The 18,165-nt window shown below is 37.1% G+C and overlaps 1 protein-coding gene across 1 annotated transcript in view; it reads right to left on the minus strand.

The window, feature by feature from the left end:
- stk10 (serine/threonine kinase 10) overlaps window positions 1-18,165 on the minus strand; it is a 50,949-nt gene that overhangs the window by 12,918 nt on the left and 19,866 nt on the right. The window contains exons 3-9 of the mRNA XM_079405919.1: window positions 16,622-16,670; window positions 16,124-16,273; window positions 14,500-14,572; window positions 12,766-12,960; window positions 12,439-12,520; window positions 8,118-8,252; window positions 3,661-4,305 (exon numbers count right to left, since the gene is read on the minus strand). Of these exons, the coding sequence (XP_079262045.1) occupies window positions 3,661-4,305; window positions 8,118-8,252; window positions 12,439-12,520; window positions 12,766-12,960; window positions 14,500-14,572; window positions 16,124-16,273; window positions 16,622-16,670 (1,329 nt within the window). The remainder of the gene's footprint in view (window positions 1-3,660; window positions 4,306-8,117; window positions 8,253-12,438; window positions 12,521-12,765; window positions 12,961-14,499; window positions 14,573-16,123; window positions 16,274-16,621; window positions 16,671-18,165) is intronic.

Raw genomic sequence — 18,165 nt, forward strand, 5'->3', positions numbered from 1 at the left:
AATGTCTTGACTACTTCAGCAGGTTTTCAGATACTTTCCATACACTTCCTTTGTTTGGCAAGATTGTTTTGTTAAACCTATAAAATAAAAATTACAACTTAAATATTAGGATTGTGAATAAATGACAGGGCTGTCGCTCGGCCGAGATACTTGGCGAGTCTCTTCAACCTGTAATTCCAAAATCATGCATTCGTTTTCAAGATCTTCTGCGGCACAACAGACTGTTTTTAGTCTTAAAAGCGAATTCTCGTAATAATCAGCGTTGGGGAAAGTTACTTTTAAAAAATAACGCATTTCAATATTGTGTCACTCCCTAAAAAAGTAACTAATCGCGTTACTTATTTACTTTTTATGGACAGTGATGCGTTACATTACTTCTGCGCTACTTTTTCTCATCTGGGCTGAGCTTAATTGTTTGTTTTGTACAATTGCAAATATAACAGTCCTTTCACACCAAAAGTGAAGTGAATAAGGGTCAGGCTGAAAAGGTCTGTACAGTAGAGCTCATGTCATTCTGGATTGCATGAAGATTAGGACTCAGGAGAAGAAAGTTCAACACTTCAGCATTTAAAAAAAAAAAAAAAAAGTTGTGTTTATTTAAAGCTTATTAATATAGTTGAATTGGGTCACTGAAGGTCCGCAGCAAAGACATTGTATTTAATCCCATTTTATTAAACAAAGGATTTTGATGTTTTTTAATATATTTAATTATTGCAGATTTGCGTCATAATTGAGTTTTTATTAGTTTCGATGAATACTGAAAGCAAACTGGCGTTACTTATTTGAAAAAGGAACTTGTAAATTAACGAGTAATGCTACTTTACATAATCATTACTTTTTTTTCCCAAGTAACTAGTAAAGTAGCATTACTCGTAATGCGTTACACCCAGCAATGGTAATAATAACAGCCATTGTAATAATTTTATTGACAATGCTAAGCAAAGTCCTGCACATTTCTGGTTTGGTGTGTATGAAGCAGTGCTTGAGCCTCACTGATGGGGCTGTGAAGCGCATGCATTCGTCCATCTCTCCGTACAGAGAGCTGGAGCGGATGCGGTAAGTATGGTTTGGACGGAAGGGAGAGGTTTCTGCAGACAGGCTCAGCTCTGTTTGACAGCGTCCACACCCTGTGTGAGCTCTGTACCTTCACTGTACTACTGTGTGTAACCTTCCACACGCTCTCACAAGCTGTGATCTGTTCTGCTGCGCAGCTGGCACCGAGATGCTAAACACACCAGCACACAGCAAGAGAGAGCATTAGTACAAGCAGGAGTCTTACAGAGCAAGCTTGTCCCTGGTGTTGCATGCAGAGAGTGGAAACACCACACCATTTGGTTGCACCAGAAGGGGAGTTGAGGTTGAGGCACTAACAATCATAAAATTACTTTTGTATTTCGTAAGTGCAGTTACTAATATAATATTACTTATTTTGTCTCTTGGAAAAGAACATTTAAAAGGCATAGCTGACCCAAAATGATTTACTCCAAACCTGTATGAGTTTCTTTCTTCTGCTAAACATAAAAAGATATTTTGAAGAATGTCAGTATATAACAGCTGCTGGTAGCTATTGACTTCCACAGTATGAAAAAAATACAATGGAAGTCAATGGCTACCAGCAACTGTTTGGTTACTGACAGTCTTCAAAATATCTTATAATATAAATATAATTTTTGGGTCAACTATTCCTTTAACAGTATAGCAATTAGCTTGAGTAGGGATCCAAATGTAAATTTACTTAACAGTAACTGCACAAAGAAAGGGGACGTGATTTTTATTTTGGCTGTAGCATTGTTGCTGCCGCCGGCGCCATGTCCTGGAGATGCTGTGTTCCCAAAGAGGACACAGCTAGAAATCAGTGGTTAAGTTGTATTTACAGCACTGTTCCAGAAGAGTACAACACTAATATTAGAGGGTGTGCAGCGCATTTTACGGAGGACTATTCCCTGATGCTGGAAGAGTAGCCTACAATGCTGGCTTACACAAAGGCTGTTTCTATAAAGTGGGGCAATTCCAACTTTGCAAGGACAGTCTGGCGCTTCTTCACAGCCTGTAAGTACGTTTTCTTATTTAAAGAATTTGCCACTGACGATTCAAACGCGAGTTTTGAGCAGTGTAGAGTAGTGCTTGTTGTTGTAACAGTGCTGCGTTCGACACTATAGACCATGACATACTCATAGATCGATTACAAAACTAAACCTGTATTCAAAGACAGGCTTTAAGATGGTTTAGATCCTACCTGTCCAATCGCTACCACTTTGTTCATTTAAATGGGGAGACATCTCAATTATCACCAGTAAAGTATGGAGTACCACAAGGATCTGTCCTAGGTCCTCTGCTATTTTCAATATACATGTTGCCTCTTGGTAATATTATTAGAAAATACGGGATTAGTTTTCATTGTTATGTTGATGATACTCAACTACATACATCAAGACCAGATGAAACCTCTGAACTATCTAAGCTAATAGATTGTGTAAAAAAATTTAAAGATTGGATGACCAGTAATTTCCTCCTATTAAATTCAGATAAGACAGAGATATTACTTATTGGACCAAAAAACAGTACACAGAATCTCTTGGATTACAATTTGCAACTAGACAGATGTACTGTCACGTCCTCTAAAGTCAAAAATCTGTGTTATATTAGACAGCAACTTGTCCTTTGAAAATCATATTTCCCATGTTACAAAAACAGCATTCTTCCATTTTAGAAGCATTGCCAAGCTTCGAAACATGCTCCCTGTTTCTGATGCAGAAAAGCTAGTTCGTGCATTCATGAGCTCTAGACTGGACTATTGTAATGCACTGCTAGCTGGTTGTCCTGCATCTTCAATAAACAAGCTACAGATAGTCCAAAATGCAGCGGCTAGAGTTCTTACCAGGTCAAGAAATATGATCATATTACCCCAATTTTACAGTCTCTGCACTGGCTACCTATTCAGTTCCGTATTATTTACATAATATTATTACTTGCCTATAAGGCCCTAAATGGTTTATCTCCTGCGTATCTAACTTGTCCTCTACCACGCTACAATCCAACCCGCGCTCTAAGGTCGCAAAACTCTGGACTTTTGGTAGTACCTAGGATAGCAAAGTCCACTAAAGGAGGTAGAGCTTTTTCACATTTGGCTCCCAAAACTCTGGAATAGCCTTCCTGATAGCGTTCGGGGGTCAGACACACTCTCTCTGTTTAAATCTAGATTAAAGACACATCTCTTTAGCCAAGCATTCACATAATGCATCTTATAATCTTGTACTGCAGTTATAGCTGATCAAATGTACATTATTATTATTCTTTAGCTTGGGTTGAACAAATCATGTTTGCTTAGATGGAACAGCAGCTACGCTAATTATGTCTCTATTTGTTTCTCTGTTTCTGATTAACATCCCGTGGTAACTAGGAATGACAGAAGCTTCAGTCTGGATCCAACCCTTAAATGATCGGAGATGACCGAACACCTGAAGAAAGATAATGCCAACCCCTCAGAGGATGCCAACGCTCAGACAACATACAGAATTACCAAATTTTGCCATAAGTTAAATATAAGGTTCTGCAATATATAAATATGCAGACATGGTAATGTTGCGATGCGACGCGTAAAAAGACAGTATCATTTTGGCCACCACTGTATATGAAAACATGACTTAAACGCAGACTCACCCGTAAAGAGATGGTGCCCAAGTCTTTGTTGACGGACATATCACCTGACAGGTTCAAGCTGATGTCCATGTTCTCGCTCGTCACATCAGAGTATCGTTTTGATAACCTGCCATTCGATAACATTTCCACATCCTCAGCACCCAGTGAGGATCTGTCGCTGATCCCAGACATGCGATTGGTCGGCTCTTTGGACTCGGTTTGGTTCAGAATGGCATGCGGCTGCTGGCTAGGCATTTCCCTTGCGCCATGAGCTTCTTCCTTCTCCGGTTCCTCCGGTTTCTCTGAGGCTTGCTCCGTGGTTTCTGAGGAAGATTCTGATGTCTCTGAAGGTTCTGCCGTTCTATTTAAAGGTAGCTCTGGTTCTGAGCTGATCTCGACCGCTTTGGAGCCGTCTTCGGAGGTGGGTGTGCTTTTTCCATCCTCGATGCCGGAGTCAGAGCTGGAGGTCTTCCCTGACGCCTCGCTCTCAGGTTTGTCGTGATCCTCCTCTGGAAACTTGTCGCTGAGATCATCCTGCTCTTTCAAAGGAGTTTCGGTGGACTCTGGAGTACTGGACTCCTCCTCAAGCTCCACTGAAGCTTGATTGTGGTGATGGTCCCCATATAAACTGGTCTCACTGGTTTCTGACGGGTCTTTGATGGGGGCCTAGAAAGAACACAGACAGAAAGTGGCTTGTGTGACATAAAAGCCTGACAATTACATTCTCAACCAAAATTCATCTTCAACATCTCACATTGTGTGTGAACCTGGAGCTGGGGTATATTTGTAGCAAAAGCCAAAAACAAATTGTTTGGGTCAAAATTATTGATTTTTCTTTTATGCCAAAAATCATTAGGATATTAAGTAAAGATCATGTTCCATGAAGATATTTAGTAAATTTCCTACTGTAAATATAATAAAAATTAATTTTCAATTAGCAATATGCATTGCTAAGAACTTCATTTGACAACTGTCAGATTCCAGATTTTCAAATAGTTGTATCTCAGCCAAATATTGTCCGATCCTAACATCTTATTTATTTAGCTTTCAGATGATGTAAAATCTCAATTTCGAAAAAAATGTACCCTTATGACTGGTTTTGTGGTCCATGGTCATATATCACAGTTTATTTGCAATAGTTTTGAAAATGGTACTAAAATATAACAAGAACTCGGAGTTAAACTGTGTCAGAACAAATTCATCTTAATGTCAGATAACGTTGATAGAAAGGTATGTAATGGATTACAATCAACCTAAAATTATTCAGCTGTTAAATTTAAGAACACAATTAGATAATACCAATTTATCTCAACCAATTACCAAGCAATGCTTCATTTTGTTCAGTCTGTGGTGGAAAAAGGTCGCATAAGCTATTAAAGAAAAACGCTTCAGCAAAACATGCTCAGGTCAAAGTGATCAAAATTTTTGATCCCAAATTTTACTGGTAATCCACTGTATGGAGAATTTTGGGGTATAATATGTCACAGTTTACTTAATATTTTGCTATCCTCACTTGCATTTATGAATTATACTTCCCTGCACCCACTTATAAAAAATATCAAAAATATATCTGGTGTCTGAATAATTTTTGGTTTGACTATTTTCAAAATAAACCACTCTGTCAGTCTAATAAAAATACAAAAATTTGCTATAAGTTTGATTGCAACAATCATTGCTGTAAATAGTGTTCACCGTCTGTTTGATTACATGTCGTTGAGATGATAAGCTATTACTAAATATAATGTAGAAACTTGAATTTTCTGTAAAGCTGCTTTGCATCGTGATAAGCGCTATACAAATAAACTTGAATTGAATTATTGTGAAGTACTGCATCTGTCACACTTCACAGGTTTACTACGGTTTGCCAGAGTAAACCGGCAACGCTAAGGTTGAGCCCCCAGTGCCTGCACTAAAGCTGACTGAGAACACACAGAGAAGATGTACTGCTTTTAATAAAGACGCTAAAGCTGGCGACAGGCCAGAGACTGTCAGTAAACTCATACACAGCTGCAGGCCTTCACCCTTATAACTCTTTGCCAGAACCAGGAACCAATTGTCCTGGGCTTTATTTAACTCTAAAGAAATGTGGACGGCATGTCTTTTGTTTCATTTTTCACATGAAGGCCAGATGAGAAGCGGAGGAGGAAGTGTATTAAGGGTTATTTTGGAACGCTTGTACCATTGTGCCATGTCAACACATTTACTGCAAACAGCCTAGAAGAGTTCTTTAAATGGAGACGCTAATGTGAAAGCTGGGTGGGGGGGCACTGTCCTGTTACAGTCTGATTACATGAGTGGAAGAGATGTCACAACCACATTGTGTTATAATGGTAGATCGAGGTGAAGTGGCGCCTGATGCCCATGAGACACGGGCTGATGGGAACTAGAGGACAGTGTGTTGCCAAGTCCTTGGTTTTACAGCGGGAATCAGGCTACTTTTACATCATTGCAGCAGGTTGTTTTTTTAGTCGTGGATTAAAACCACGACTATTTCGACTGAGGGGATGGAGGGGAAAAATGCAGTTGGGTTAGTTTTGAATTGCAATTGGGCTGGTTTTGTTTTGCAGACCTGGCAACCATGCAAAAGGGCTTCTACAAGTTTTCTAGAGGTAAATGTAAGATTTTAGACCTTTTTAAGACCAAGTAAAAACAATTTAAGGAATAAACTGAAGGGAACATAATGTGTCAATATGTTCTCTTAATAAAAAATGCATTGCCATCATGACTAAGAATCGAAGACTTTTTACTTTAAATAACTTTTTAAGGCATCATTTTGTAGAATTGAGTGAATTAAGACTTTACATTATCTTTTTTAATGTTAAGGGAAACATTAGCTTATGGCCATACAGCATCTCATCTGATCTTGGATAGGGTTAAATGTTCTGTTTTTCGCATCCACAGCATGCATTTTGAGAGGAAAGGATGACGAATAGGAAAAATGAAAAGAAAAACAATTTCAGACTCCGTGTGCAAGGACCTTAAGAGATCTGTCTGTAATTAATTCAACAATGCATTGCATTGTGGGATACAGAATTCCCTGCTCTGGTGCATACATCTAATTTTGGCAATGATCATCCAGGTATATTGTGTACAAAAATGTGCTTTCTGTATACATCATATCGAGGGTTGAGAACCAGAAGGGCATAAGTGACATTTTTGGTGAAATGGAAATATATATATCATATGAAAGCTCTTAATGAGCTCTTTCTACTGGCAAAAGTACTGTCATCCATGAGTGTACAAAATTATATTATAAACAATTGAAATCAGTACACAAAGTCAGATCAAACTATGGAAAAAATTTTGTTGGCTCACCTGTAAAGTTGGTGAAATGTCACTTACACCCTTCTGGTTCTCAACCCTCGATATACGCCGTTACATAATCAAAATGAGCATATATCTGCATAATTCATTGAGTTCTAAGCATTGTGCTGTATGTTCTGCTTTTGTCTTTCACACCTGCACTGAATCACAGAATAAACTTGCCATACAATAACAATTAGAGTTGTCAATGCACTAAACAGATGTGTCTCTCTTTATGCCATGAGCACTTTTCCATGAGCAGTGCATTATTTGTGCTCTCTATCAGCATGTACAGCGGGTAAAATAAGTATTGAACACGTCACCATTTTTCTCAGTAAATGTATTTCTAAAGGTGCTGTTGACATGAAATTTTCACCAGATGTCGGTAACAACCCAAATAATCCATACATACAAAGAAAACAAAACAAATACGTTCAGAAATTAAGTTCTGTGTAATAAAATGGAATGACGCAGGGAAAAAGTATTAAACGCATAAAGAAAGGGAGGCACAAAAAGGCATAGAAAGCCAAGACACCAGCTGAAATCTATCTTTAAATAGAAAGCAATCCTGCCCCTCGTCAGTGTAATATTAGCCGTTCAGTCCCAACTCCTACAGTACCAGGATGATGAAGAAGAAACAAGGATGACAATGATCCCAAACACAGCCAAGGATCATTTTCAGAGGAAGAAAATAAAGCTGCTAGAACGGCCAGCCAATCACCCGACTAGAATCCAATAGAAAATAAGAACTAAAGGTCAGAGTTTATAGAAGAGACTCACAGAACCGTCAAGATTTGAAGACCGTTTGTGTGGAAGAATGGGCCAAAATCACAGCTGAGCAACGCATGCCACTAGTTTCTGCTACAGGAGGCGTCTCGAAGCGGTCATTCCCAACAAACGCTTTTGTACTAAGTATTAAACACATTTCAGTAGTTCAATACCTCTTCCCCTGTGTTATTCAATTTTATTCCACAACTTAATTTCTGAACTTATTTGTTTTGTTTTCTTTCTATGTATGGATTATTTGGGTTGTTACCGACTTCTGGTGAAAATTTCATGTCAACAGCACCTTTAGAAATATATTTACTGAGAAACATGGTGACGTGTTCAATACTTATTTAACCCGGTGTATATACTGAGAGATGTGTGATGAGAGAGAAATGTGGGACCCGTACAGATGAGGGGTCAGCAGGGTCCTCGTCTTCTGCTTCTTCACGGTTGTCCTCGATCTCCTCCATCACCTCGGCTTTGGCCTCGGCCACCAGTTCTCTCAGCGGACGGTTGGTCTTCACCGAACTGACAAAAGGATGCTGAAACACACATGGAAAGATTATTCGGAATACAGTACAGACTTATTGTGCAAAACAATAACATGCCACCTTAAGCAGCACGCACAATAAATAACATGAGCCGGAGAATGGAAATTGGGAGATTAATTTATTTGTTTTGTTTGTGTGTCTTTCTACTCATTGAAAAGTGTCTCAGATTGTCATCAAACTGAATCAAACCATTAACAATTATCAAAATGTATGTTGCTTTACATGTTCTACATTGTTTAGAAAAGAAATGCAATCAAAAAAATGTTATATGTTATCTCCTGTGAATGGACATTTCTTACCTACACACACACGCATGACCTGCTGTGTGTTTTTCTGGAGGTGTGTGTGTATTTGTGTGCCTCTCTATAGCCGTCTGTTTGCAAAGCTGGAATGTGAATCATATTGATGCCTTCATTTCATTTTAATCTTAAATATCTGCCAAAAAATGACTTGTAGATTTAGTTTGTTTGAAGTCTTTCATCTTGTTATTTACTCCAATAAAAATTTGGTGTTTTTTTTTTGTTTGTTTTTTTCCGCCAAGTTATTATTGTTTTGTTTTCTTTGTATGTATGGATCGCTTGGGTTGTTACCGACATCTGGTGAAAATTTCATGTCAACAGCACCTTTAGAAATATATTTATTGAATATTTACTAAACTTGGCGGAAAAAAAACACAAATTTTTCTGTCAATCAATAAATACTAGGATTTACCTGTAAATGTGTTGAAATAAAGAAAAGCATGACAAACTAGTTTAAGGAAACAATCTTTCACATCTCCGCAAAGTATGAGACATAATCCTTATTATTCTTTAGTTTTAATTCAGCCATTATCAGCCTTTATACTGACAATAAATCAGTTACTAAAGCCACATCGCTTCAATCCCAGAACACATTTACCCAACTACTATCAAAAGTATTTCTAAATAAATACAAAACATTTTCTTGCGACCTTACATGAAGTACTATGATAAAATGCATTATGAAGAAGAATTGGAGCTGTTCTGCAGGTGCATTAGAGCTAACATCATGCTTCACAAGACAATTTATGAGATTAATAGTGCACTTTTACTCAGAACTCACTTTAAACCACCATCGAGTGTTTGTAACTTCCTTTTGCGATCGCATGTGAATACATTGGGCGGCCGCGGTACATTATAAAAATAGCCCAAAACCGTAACCCACGGCTCTGTCATTTTTCCCGTGACTGTATTGTTAAAATAGCCCAATTGTGCGGGAAACCGCGACCCTGGCAACACTGCTTCGCTGTACCCTTATCAAATATGAGTATCCATATCTCTCACGCACTGTTGCTCTCTCTCTCTGCGTTCGCTTCACTTTCGTCTAGCCCGGCGCCTCATAATCACACAATCCCTGCGTACATCAACTCACAATCCCCAATTTGGGAAACTCTGCTGTAGCAGAGTATGATTTTTATTATTTTTTAAAGGGGCCATATTAATTAATGTCATGTGGTTCTGGCAGAAATGCCCATCCTTGACCTCTAAGATTGTTGTAACATGTTATTTCACTTCAAATACACTTGCACTCAGCAGAATTGGCAGGTCATTAAAAAAAATGAAATGAGAGTCTAGGGTTTAATTAGGAGAAGCGCAGAGTTAGATGAAGGTTGGGAGATGCTCAGGTACTGAACTGTGAAAGCATCAGTGTAATGGAGAGAAACACTGCTCTCCTCTATTATTCAGCTGAGTTGCACCTTGTTTAATTGAAGCGTCCCAGCTGCCGAGCGTTTGTGAGGGCGACTCAAGCGTTAAAAACCTACAGCCAGCAATATCAGTTACCCTCACCGATGACCGCAACTACAGCCAATGCATCCCGATTATAAGATAAATAGCCTGCACGTGTTGCCTGGATGACTGTGTCTAACACTGACACGGTGTAAAAGTTGCCTTTGTGGAACATGCATATGATGCCCTTAAATGCATGTGATGCTGTTTCAGGTGTGTTAAAGACCACCTTGGTTTCAATGATTAGCTTTAAACTACAGACCGGCCTATAAACACTTTGACTTTGCAGTAAATGTTTGGCACTCAGGATATAACAATGACATATGAACTTTGCACACAACTCTTCACAGAAAAGCATGTACCGCATATCAATGTCACCTTCAGCCCAACAAACACCTGTCTTGCAGGCTGCTTTGTATGCAGCAGAGCATATGAAACACCCAGAAGAGAGAGTGCTATCAGAACATGAGCTGAAGTCACTTTATATTCAGTGGCTGCTCTGCAGATGTCCAGAATTGACTTCTAACCTAACACTTGTGCCAATAGCAAGAGAATTTACCAGCCAAACATTATTTATAGTTTATGTAGGAATTACAAATAAATTATTGATGTAATAATAATAATAATAATAATAATAGTGAACAAACAAACAAGTAAATGGGTCAAAGAAGAGACGACCCATTTTGTTATCGGCTAGGGATGTAACAATTAACCGAGAGCCGGTTGAAAATCGATTCATATATGTGACGATTCAAATCGGTTGAGATGCTAAACACATCGCGAGTTTATATGTCTGAGGGGAACTTGCTGTCTTTAGAAAAGTTTAGATGGTGTGTGTTATTTTTATCTTGCATCTGTATAATGCATATTAAAGTTTATAAGTGCAGCGCTGCTTTGTTCACAGCGGAAACCATGGAAACGCTTGAAGCGCCACCTGCTGGCAGAGGCTGCATCTGCGTCTCATTCAGCTCGTCTGCTGTTTCTGCTTTATGCAGATATTTTTTATGTATAGTTTAACAAAACTGAAGACCATTCTGTTTTTGCTTCAAATTTCGAAATACAACCTAATTTAGATTAAAAACTGCTCATGTTGCATGTATGCAGCATCTTTGTTTGGATGATGATTAAAATGCAGTGGTTGCCTCTCATTTTAAATGGAAAGAGCACAGACAAAACCTTATTTTGTTTATATGAAGAGATTTCTTTTATTTGTGTTATGATTTGGAGCTTGTATTAAAATTTCAATTTAGTTATGTTATTTACATTTACATTATATTTAGCAGAGGCTTCCATCCAAAGCGACTTACAAATGAGGAGAATAGAAGCAAAACCAACAAAAGATCAATAATATGCAAGTGCTATATTATAGTGTTATATTTCAATTTCACAAAGAAACATGCTGCATTTTGTCCAAGCAATAATAAAAGGACATTTATTATATGACTTAAATTTCATTTTGTAAAAAAAAAATAAAAAATTGTGAATCGAATCGTGAGTTGAGTGAATAGTTACGTCCCTACTATCGGCATCAAATTAAATTCCCAAAAGTGATTATATATACTTAGAAAGCATATTAAATGCAATTTAAGCGTGTACTTTAATGTTTCAAATAACTTATGTGGAAAAAAAGTCAAAATATGGGTGAAATAATGTCTATCGCCATTCAGCGGAACAGATATATTTATGCAAAAATAAAACAACCTACTTATTTTTACCTCTATATAAAAAGGAAAAGTGATCCTACTAAATTGTATTATATTTTCTAAGATTTTGCTGACAAATGGGTAAAATCTAGTGGTTTGAAGGACAGTGGCATAGATTTAAAATGACAATCGATTAGTTTTTATTAGGGCTTTACTGTGATTCCAAAATAAGGCTTTTAATGATGTCTTGTTACATTGAATAACATTTTAGTGGGTGTCTTCTAAGAAAAAAATTAAACATTTTAAAATGTACAAAAAAAACCCCATTAAAGCTGCCTTAAACGTTTTATTGCTTTGATGCATGAAAACCACTCTTTATCTCTGAACCATAGTGTAACATTTAATAATATACTTATCTATAAAACAGGAAAAAAACTACTAATAAATGTAAAAACTACACAGAGAAATTTCTGGGCCTTTTTCAAAGCAGCACATCTACTGTACAGGATCTTTTTCCTTTTGTAAACTCCTCAAGTGTTTAGTTCAGCGGAAGGGGTGGAGGTGGAGAAATATCCTAAAGGAAGAATGCAAATTGCTGTAATTCCCTTCATCCAGCAGCACAGGAAGCCTTGAGACCTTTTGGGGTTTGAGCCGTTTCCTTCACATGCTTTCATTTGCACACACTACTGTCTCGAAATGCCTTTGCGTTAAATTACACGAGAGCAGCGGTGATGTACAGTACACGGACACATGACAAGTGTGTGTGTGTGTGTGTGTGAGATTCCTTACTTCTAGAAGCTGAGCAGCCGTTGGCCTCGTCTCAGGGTTTCTGTCCAAAGATTTTTTCAGGAAATCCTTAAATTCCATCGACCTAAAATATACAAAACCATTAAACATTCGCCCGAGAGGGAGATGCAATCTTTTGTTGTGTAATGCTGATAAAATACCATTCGACAGCCAGTCATATTCTAGAAATGTTAAAAGCTATAAATCTAAGAAACAAGCCACAGCTATGCTCACAGAACAGCCCATCTTCGGAAGGAAGGTTACAGTAATGATGTAAGTCTCTAAAATCTCAGCCGGTTACTCCCATGCCCCCTGGACTCTGTGGCTTACCACTTGGCCGGCTGCTCCAGGGTGGGAGGCTCAGCCTTGGCGATTTTTAGCAGGACCCTCATGGGGTTGAGCTCGTGGTGGGGCGGCTCTATCTGAGCCAGCTCGATCAGCGTGATGCCCAGCGACCAGATGTCAGCTTTGTAGTCATATGGAGCGTCTTTCATGGTCTCGCACATCACCACCTCTGGAGCCATCCTGAACATACAGGAGACATCAGAGCTGCTCAGACCAAAACCAAAGGGCTCACATACGTTCACAGGAATTAATGAAAATATACAATGCAATATTATATATGAGACTAATTATTCAAGCTGTGAAATAATACATCATATCCAGTGACTTTCACTAATTATTATGTGACCCTGAACCACAAAACCAGTCATAAGGGTAAATTATGAAATTGAGAATTATACAATACATCTGAATAAATAATCTTTCCATTGATGTGTGGTTTGTTATGATCGGACAATATTTGGCCGAGATACAACTATTTGAATATCTGGAATCTGAGGGTGCAAAAAAAAACTAAAATATTGAGAAAATCGGTTTTAAAGTTGTTTGTGCATGCAAATTAAGTTCTTAGCATGTAATTCTGTATTCAGTAATGGACTACAATTTGTAAGTCATCTACCAAGCACTGTTAGCCAGTGACTTTAAGAATTTAATACAAGCCACTAATAGAATTGATTATGTTTGTTTACGAGTCAGATAAAGCACTTAAAAGGAAGCACAAAGGTAAGAAAGATATTTAATTTCAGGACATTCAAACTGAACTCTAGTTAATGACTGCTTTAGTCCTGTGGGACACAACAAATCTGCCCCTTTCTATTAGTTTTGTTGGAATCTCAAGAAATGTGTAATTATTAATAATAATTCTGTTTTATATAATTACATTATGCACTGAAACTATTTTGGAGGGCTGAAATTATTGATCAGAAACACTGACAATTCATTCGAGCTCAGATTAAGAGGCACATGAACCGATCATCTCTTCCTCTTTACTACTAGCTATGCCACAAAATAAACACGAGTGAACATCTGAAGGTGTTGGAAAAAAAAGAACAACTTCCTGAAATGAATCATGTCTCATGTAATCAGTCAATCTTTCAACCACAGAAAGACATCAATAAAAGAGCTTGGAAACCTCTAGAAAGCCATCCACTGTCCATAACTGGTTAGTCAGTTAGCATTCTATCATTTTGCTAAATGCATGCACTATACTATATATTTGTTATACATCAATTAAACTTTTTTCTTCATTATTAAATGCATGTTTGAATAAATGTCATGAAAACAAGCTTTTACTACAACCACCATCTAAATGTTTACATTTAAACAACAAACTGGAGTAGTTATATAATTAAAATCTGTCTTGTCTTGTATGCAATTAAAATGTGATTATTAAAAAACCTTGTTTGTTTTCGATTATCAGTGAAATTAAAACTTTAATGTTGGTTTTGGTGCTTCGGTGTAAAATTAATTTTGATGCATCCCTATAATTTTGCTTAAGTCTATTTGTTCTTATATATGTTATTATTTAGTCATTATTATGTAATAAACCTGCTATTATTAATTATAATTACTTTTATTTAGTGACTTGCCTGACGAGCCGGTCTGTGACTGAAGTAAACATTAACAGACTGCTGTAAATATTAAATTGATGCTCTAATTAGATCAACCTTGAGCGGTTTCAACTGCACTTGCCCAATAATCGCAGTGATTTATAGCACTTACCAATATGGCGTCCCGATAAAAGAGTCTCGTCGTTGAAGAGTTTTGGTGTTTTTTGCAGAAACTCCAAAATCCGCTGAAACAAGTAGAAATGTTGGATTACATAAACATTTCATCCCAGTTTCAAAAATGTCACATTATATTCTGTAAAATCTCTAATAGATATTGCATACGATTTCATTTGATATGTTAAGTTTGGGGTTTGTAAGATTTGTAATGTTTTTTAAATAAGTATCTTCTGCTCACCAAGGCTGCATTTATATAATCAAAAATACAGTAAAATCAGTAATATGGTGAAATATTATTACAATTTAAAATAGCTGTTTTCCATGTGAATATATAGTAAAAATCTAATTTATTTCTGTGATCAAAGCTGTATTTTCAGCATCATTACTCCAGTCTTCAGGGTCACATGATCTTCAGAAATCATAATAATATACTGATTCGCTGCTGGCTTTGACAGTATTTTTTAGCTAGATTTTTTGTTGTTGGTCTGTCTAGCAAATGCAAGGTTTGGATATACATTTATGTGTCCGCTATCACAGATACGACTCTTCAATCATGTGTGGAGCTGATGTTTGAAGGACCGCATCTGAAGCACGAGTATGTTTCTCTCACAGAAAGCACTAAAAGCCTGATACTCTAGTATCCATTGGCCTGACATTCTGAGCTACCATTAACCAGCACACAACGAAGCCACATTCGGTTACACGTGAAGCAGCATTCAGAGGGAATAATTTGCTCATTCAATCACTAAATCCAGTGAGACTTGAGAAGAGAAGTGTAATGAAATATTACAAGTCAGTTCTTGGCAAACTGTGGTACTTTACAACACAACCTTCATACAATACAATACAATGTTTCAAGGAAATGTGTGTGTGTGTGTGTGTGCAAGGGTGTGAGAGAGGAAAGAATTAGTAAGAGATCTTTTGCTCCGTCACAAATCCTAACCTAACTAGACCGCATTTTAAGGCATCACAGCCACACACCTGATCACTTTAATATGTCCTTGCTGAATGAAAGTATTATACGAATGGTACTGACTACTACTAATTGGTAATGTATTATGGCTTCCACAAAAATATGAAGCAGCAAAACTGCTCATCAACATTGATAATAATCAGAAATGTTTTTTAGCAGCAAACTGGCATATAATAATGATTTCTGAAGGATCATGCGACACTGAAGACTGGAGTAATGATGCTCAAAATTCAGCTTTGATCACAAAAATTTTATTTTTAGTGTATTTTTTAACTAATAAATGCAGCCCTGATGGGCACAAGAGACTTATTTAAAATAAAATAAAAATAAATAAAAATAATCTTAGTACAGAGTTGCTGCTTATGTAGAGTGTTCTAAATCAATCATGCTTGTTCCAATTCAGTTAGGATGATCCCTTAGAAGGCATCAAGCCTGCTCACTAGGTTCTGCAACAGAATTATTGTCCTTCATCAAATTAGAATGAGTTTGTGTGCTTGAAAAAAAAAAAAAAAAGACAAACGATACCAAATAAATAGACTTTATCCAGAAGAGAAACCTCAGCACAAATCATAATCGTGGTTGTCAGTTTTAAACCGCACCCGATTGAAATCAATTATCCCTCGGACTGATTTGGTTATATACAAACCTAGCTTAATGTCTCCGTCCAGCGTGAGGAGAATGTTTCCAGCCTTCAGGTCTCTGTGGATGATCTTCATGCTGTGGAGATACTGAAGAGCCTCCAGCATTTGTTTACAGACCACCTGGATCTGAGGCTCTTCAAGACCCCTGTCCAGCTCTGAAAGACAAACAAAATCTTCAGACTAGTGCATCAAATTATATAAAGACAAAATGATTTTTTTAATTATTAAAAGGTATTTTCGATTAAAAATGAAAATTATGTCAATGTCAAACATGCATATTCAATAAACTTGAGTTTTGATGGTGTAACCAAAGGCAATGAACTTTAAGTGACCTTGTCTGGCTGTGTTCATAAAACACCCCAAATAATGCAATATCCTGTTTAAACTTCAGGAAAAATGAGTTTGCCTACTCCCCCATGAGCTAATAACCAAGACCATCAAAAGGAAGCTGCTTTTATAAAAACGATAACATGAAGGAAAGCAATAGGAAGCACAGGTCTTACCTAACATGGTGGCATCGACTGCACCTCCGGGGCAAAACTCGATCATTATCTGTGGGAGGAAATGAGGCACGACGTGAGACGGTTTGGTTCAGGACAGAGATTTCTGGCTCATTCAGACACAGAACTCAGTGGACTTGAAAGAAAAGAGTCATTTGATGTAAACAGGAAAAGGTGGTGCAGTGTATGCAAACAGAACAGAGAACAATGACAGATTGATCCAGTTTATTTGAGACTTCATGACTCATACAAAAGCTTGGGATTAGGAAGATTTTAAAGAATTATCTCCTCGCCAAGGCTGCATTTATATAATCAGTAAAATCAGTAATAATGTGAAATATTACTACAATTTAAAATAGCTGTTTTCCATGTGAATATATAGTAAAAATCGAATTTATTTCTATGATCAAAGCTGAATTTTCAGCATCATTACATTAGAGTCACATGATCTCTCAGAAATCCTTCTAATATGCTGATTTATTATCAGTGTTGGAAACAGTTGTCTTTACATCACATTTTATCAGTTTAACATCCTTACTGAATAAAATGATCAATTTCTTTCAAAAAAGAAAAACATTGACCCCAAACTTTTGAACAGTAATGTATTGGTACAAACTAGTGCTGTCAAAATTAGCACGTCAGCGCATGCGATTAATTTTTCCAGTTTAACGCAGGTGCGGGGCAAGGGTTAGCTGCCCCACTCACAACTGCTGCCTCGGTCTCTTTTTTCTTGAGAAAAATTGCATTTATTTAGAAACAGAACATCTTTACGGGTGACGAGGAGCTTCAGCAGCACATCAGTGAACTGCGGTCAGATGAGATGCCATCAGGCCATATGTCAGTAAAAACAAATGTGCCTCTCCTGTCTGCCGTTATACTGTGCTTGTAACACATGCTCTTCATTTGCACGCACAAATGCACTGGCATGCTGTATATCATTTCATATTCAAGCACAATTACGTTTGTGAGAAAACACGATCCGCGTCATGTTCAGCAGCAGCAGCTCTTAAAGTAATAGCAGCCAAAACAACCTAATAACCAGCTGCTGTGACGTCTGTTCATCAAAAAAAAAGGAGGAAATCTTTAGTCTGTATTTAGTGTTTGATAACTTTATTCAATTTCTGTAAATATCCTACCTACTGAAGGGCACTGGTAAATATGACACTTATTAAAATGGGTTCATGTGAAGATTCAGTTCACTTAAATTAGAAATTGTTATTTTTTAAAGTTTAATAAATGTTCAAATTGATAGATCTCGTTTATACTGCAATGTTGAATGGCTATAATCAACGGTCGATTTCATAGAGACATCAGTATTATTGGTGTCAGTGATATTCGCCTTCAGACATTAAACAAATATATAAATATATACTGTCTTTATGTTTTTTGCACATTAATTTGAAGATTGCATGCGACATTATCGCAATATAAAAGTATATTTAAAAACTTTAATGTTAGGTGAGATTAATCCTGATTAACCGTGATTCATTTTTGGGGAAAAAAAAGATTAATTATTATTTTTATTTTTTTTAATTGATTGACAGCAC

This window comes from Barbus barbus, assembly GCF_936440315.1.
Source record: "Barbus barbus genome assembly, chromosome: 43".
Classification (NCBI taxonomy): domain Eukaryota; kingdom Metazoa; phylum Chordata; class Actinopteri; order Cypriniformes; family Cyprinidae; genus Barbus; species Barbus barbus.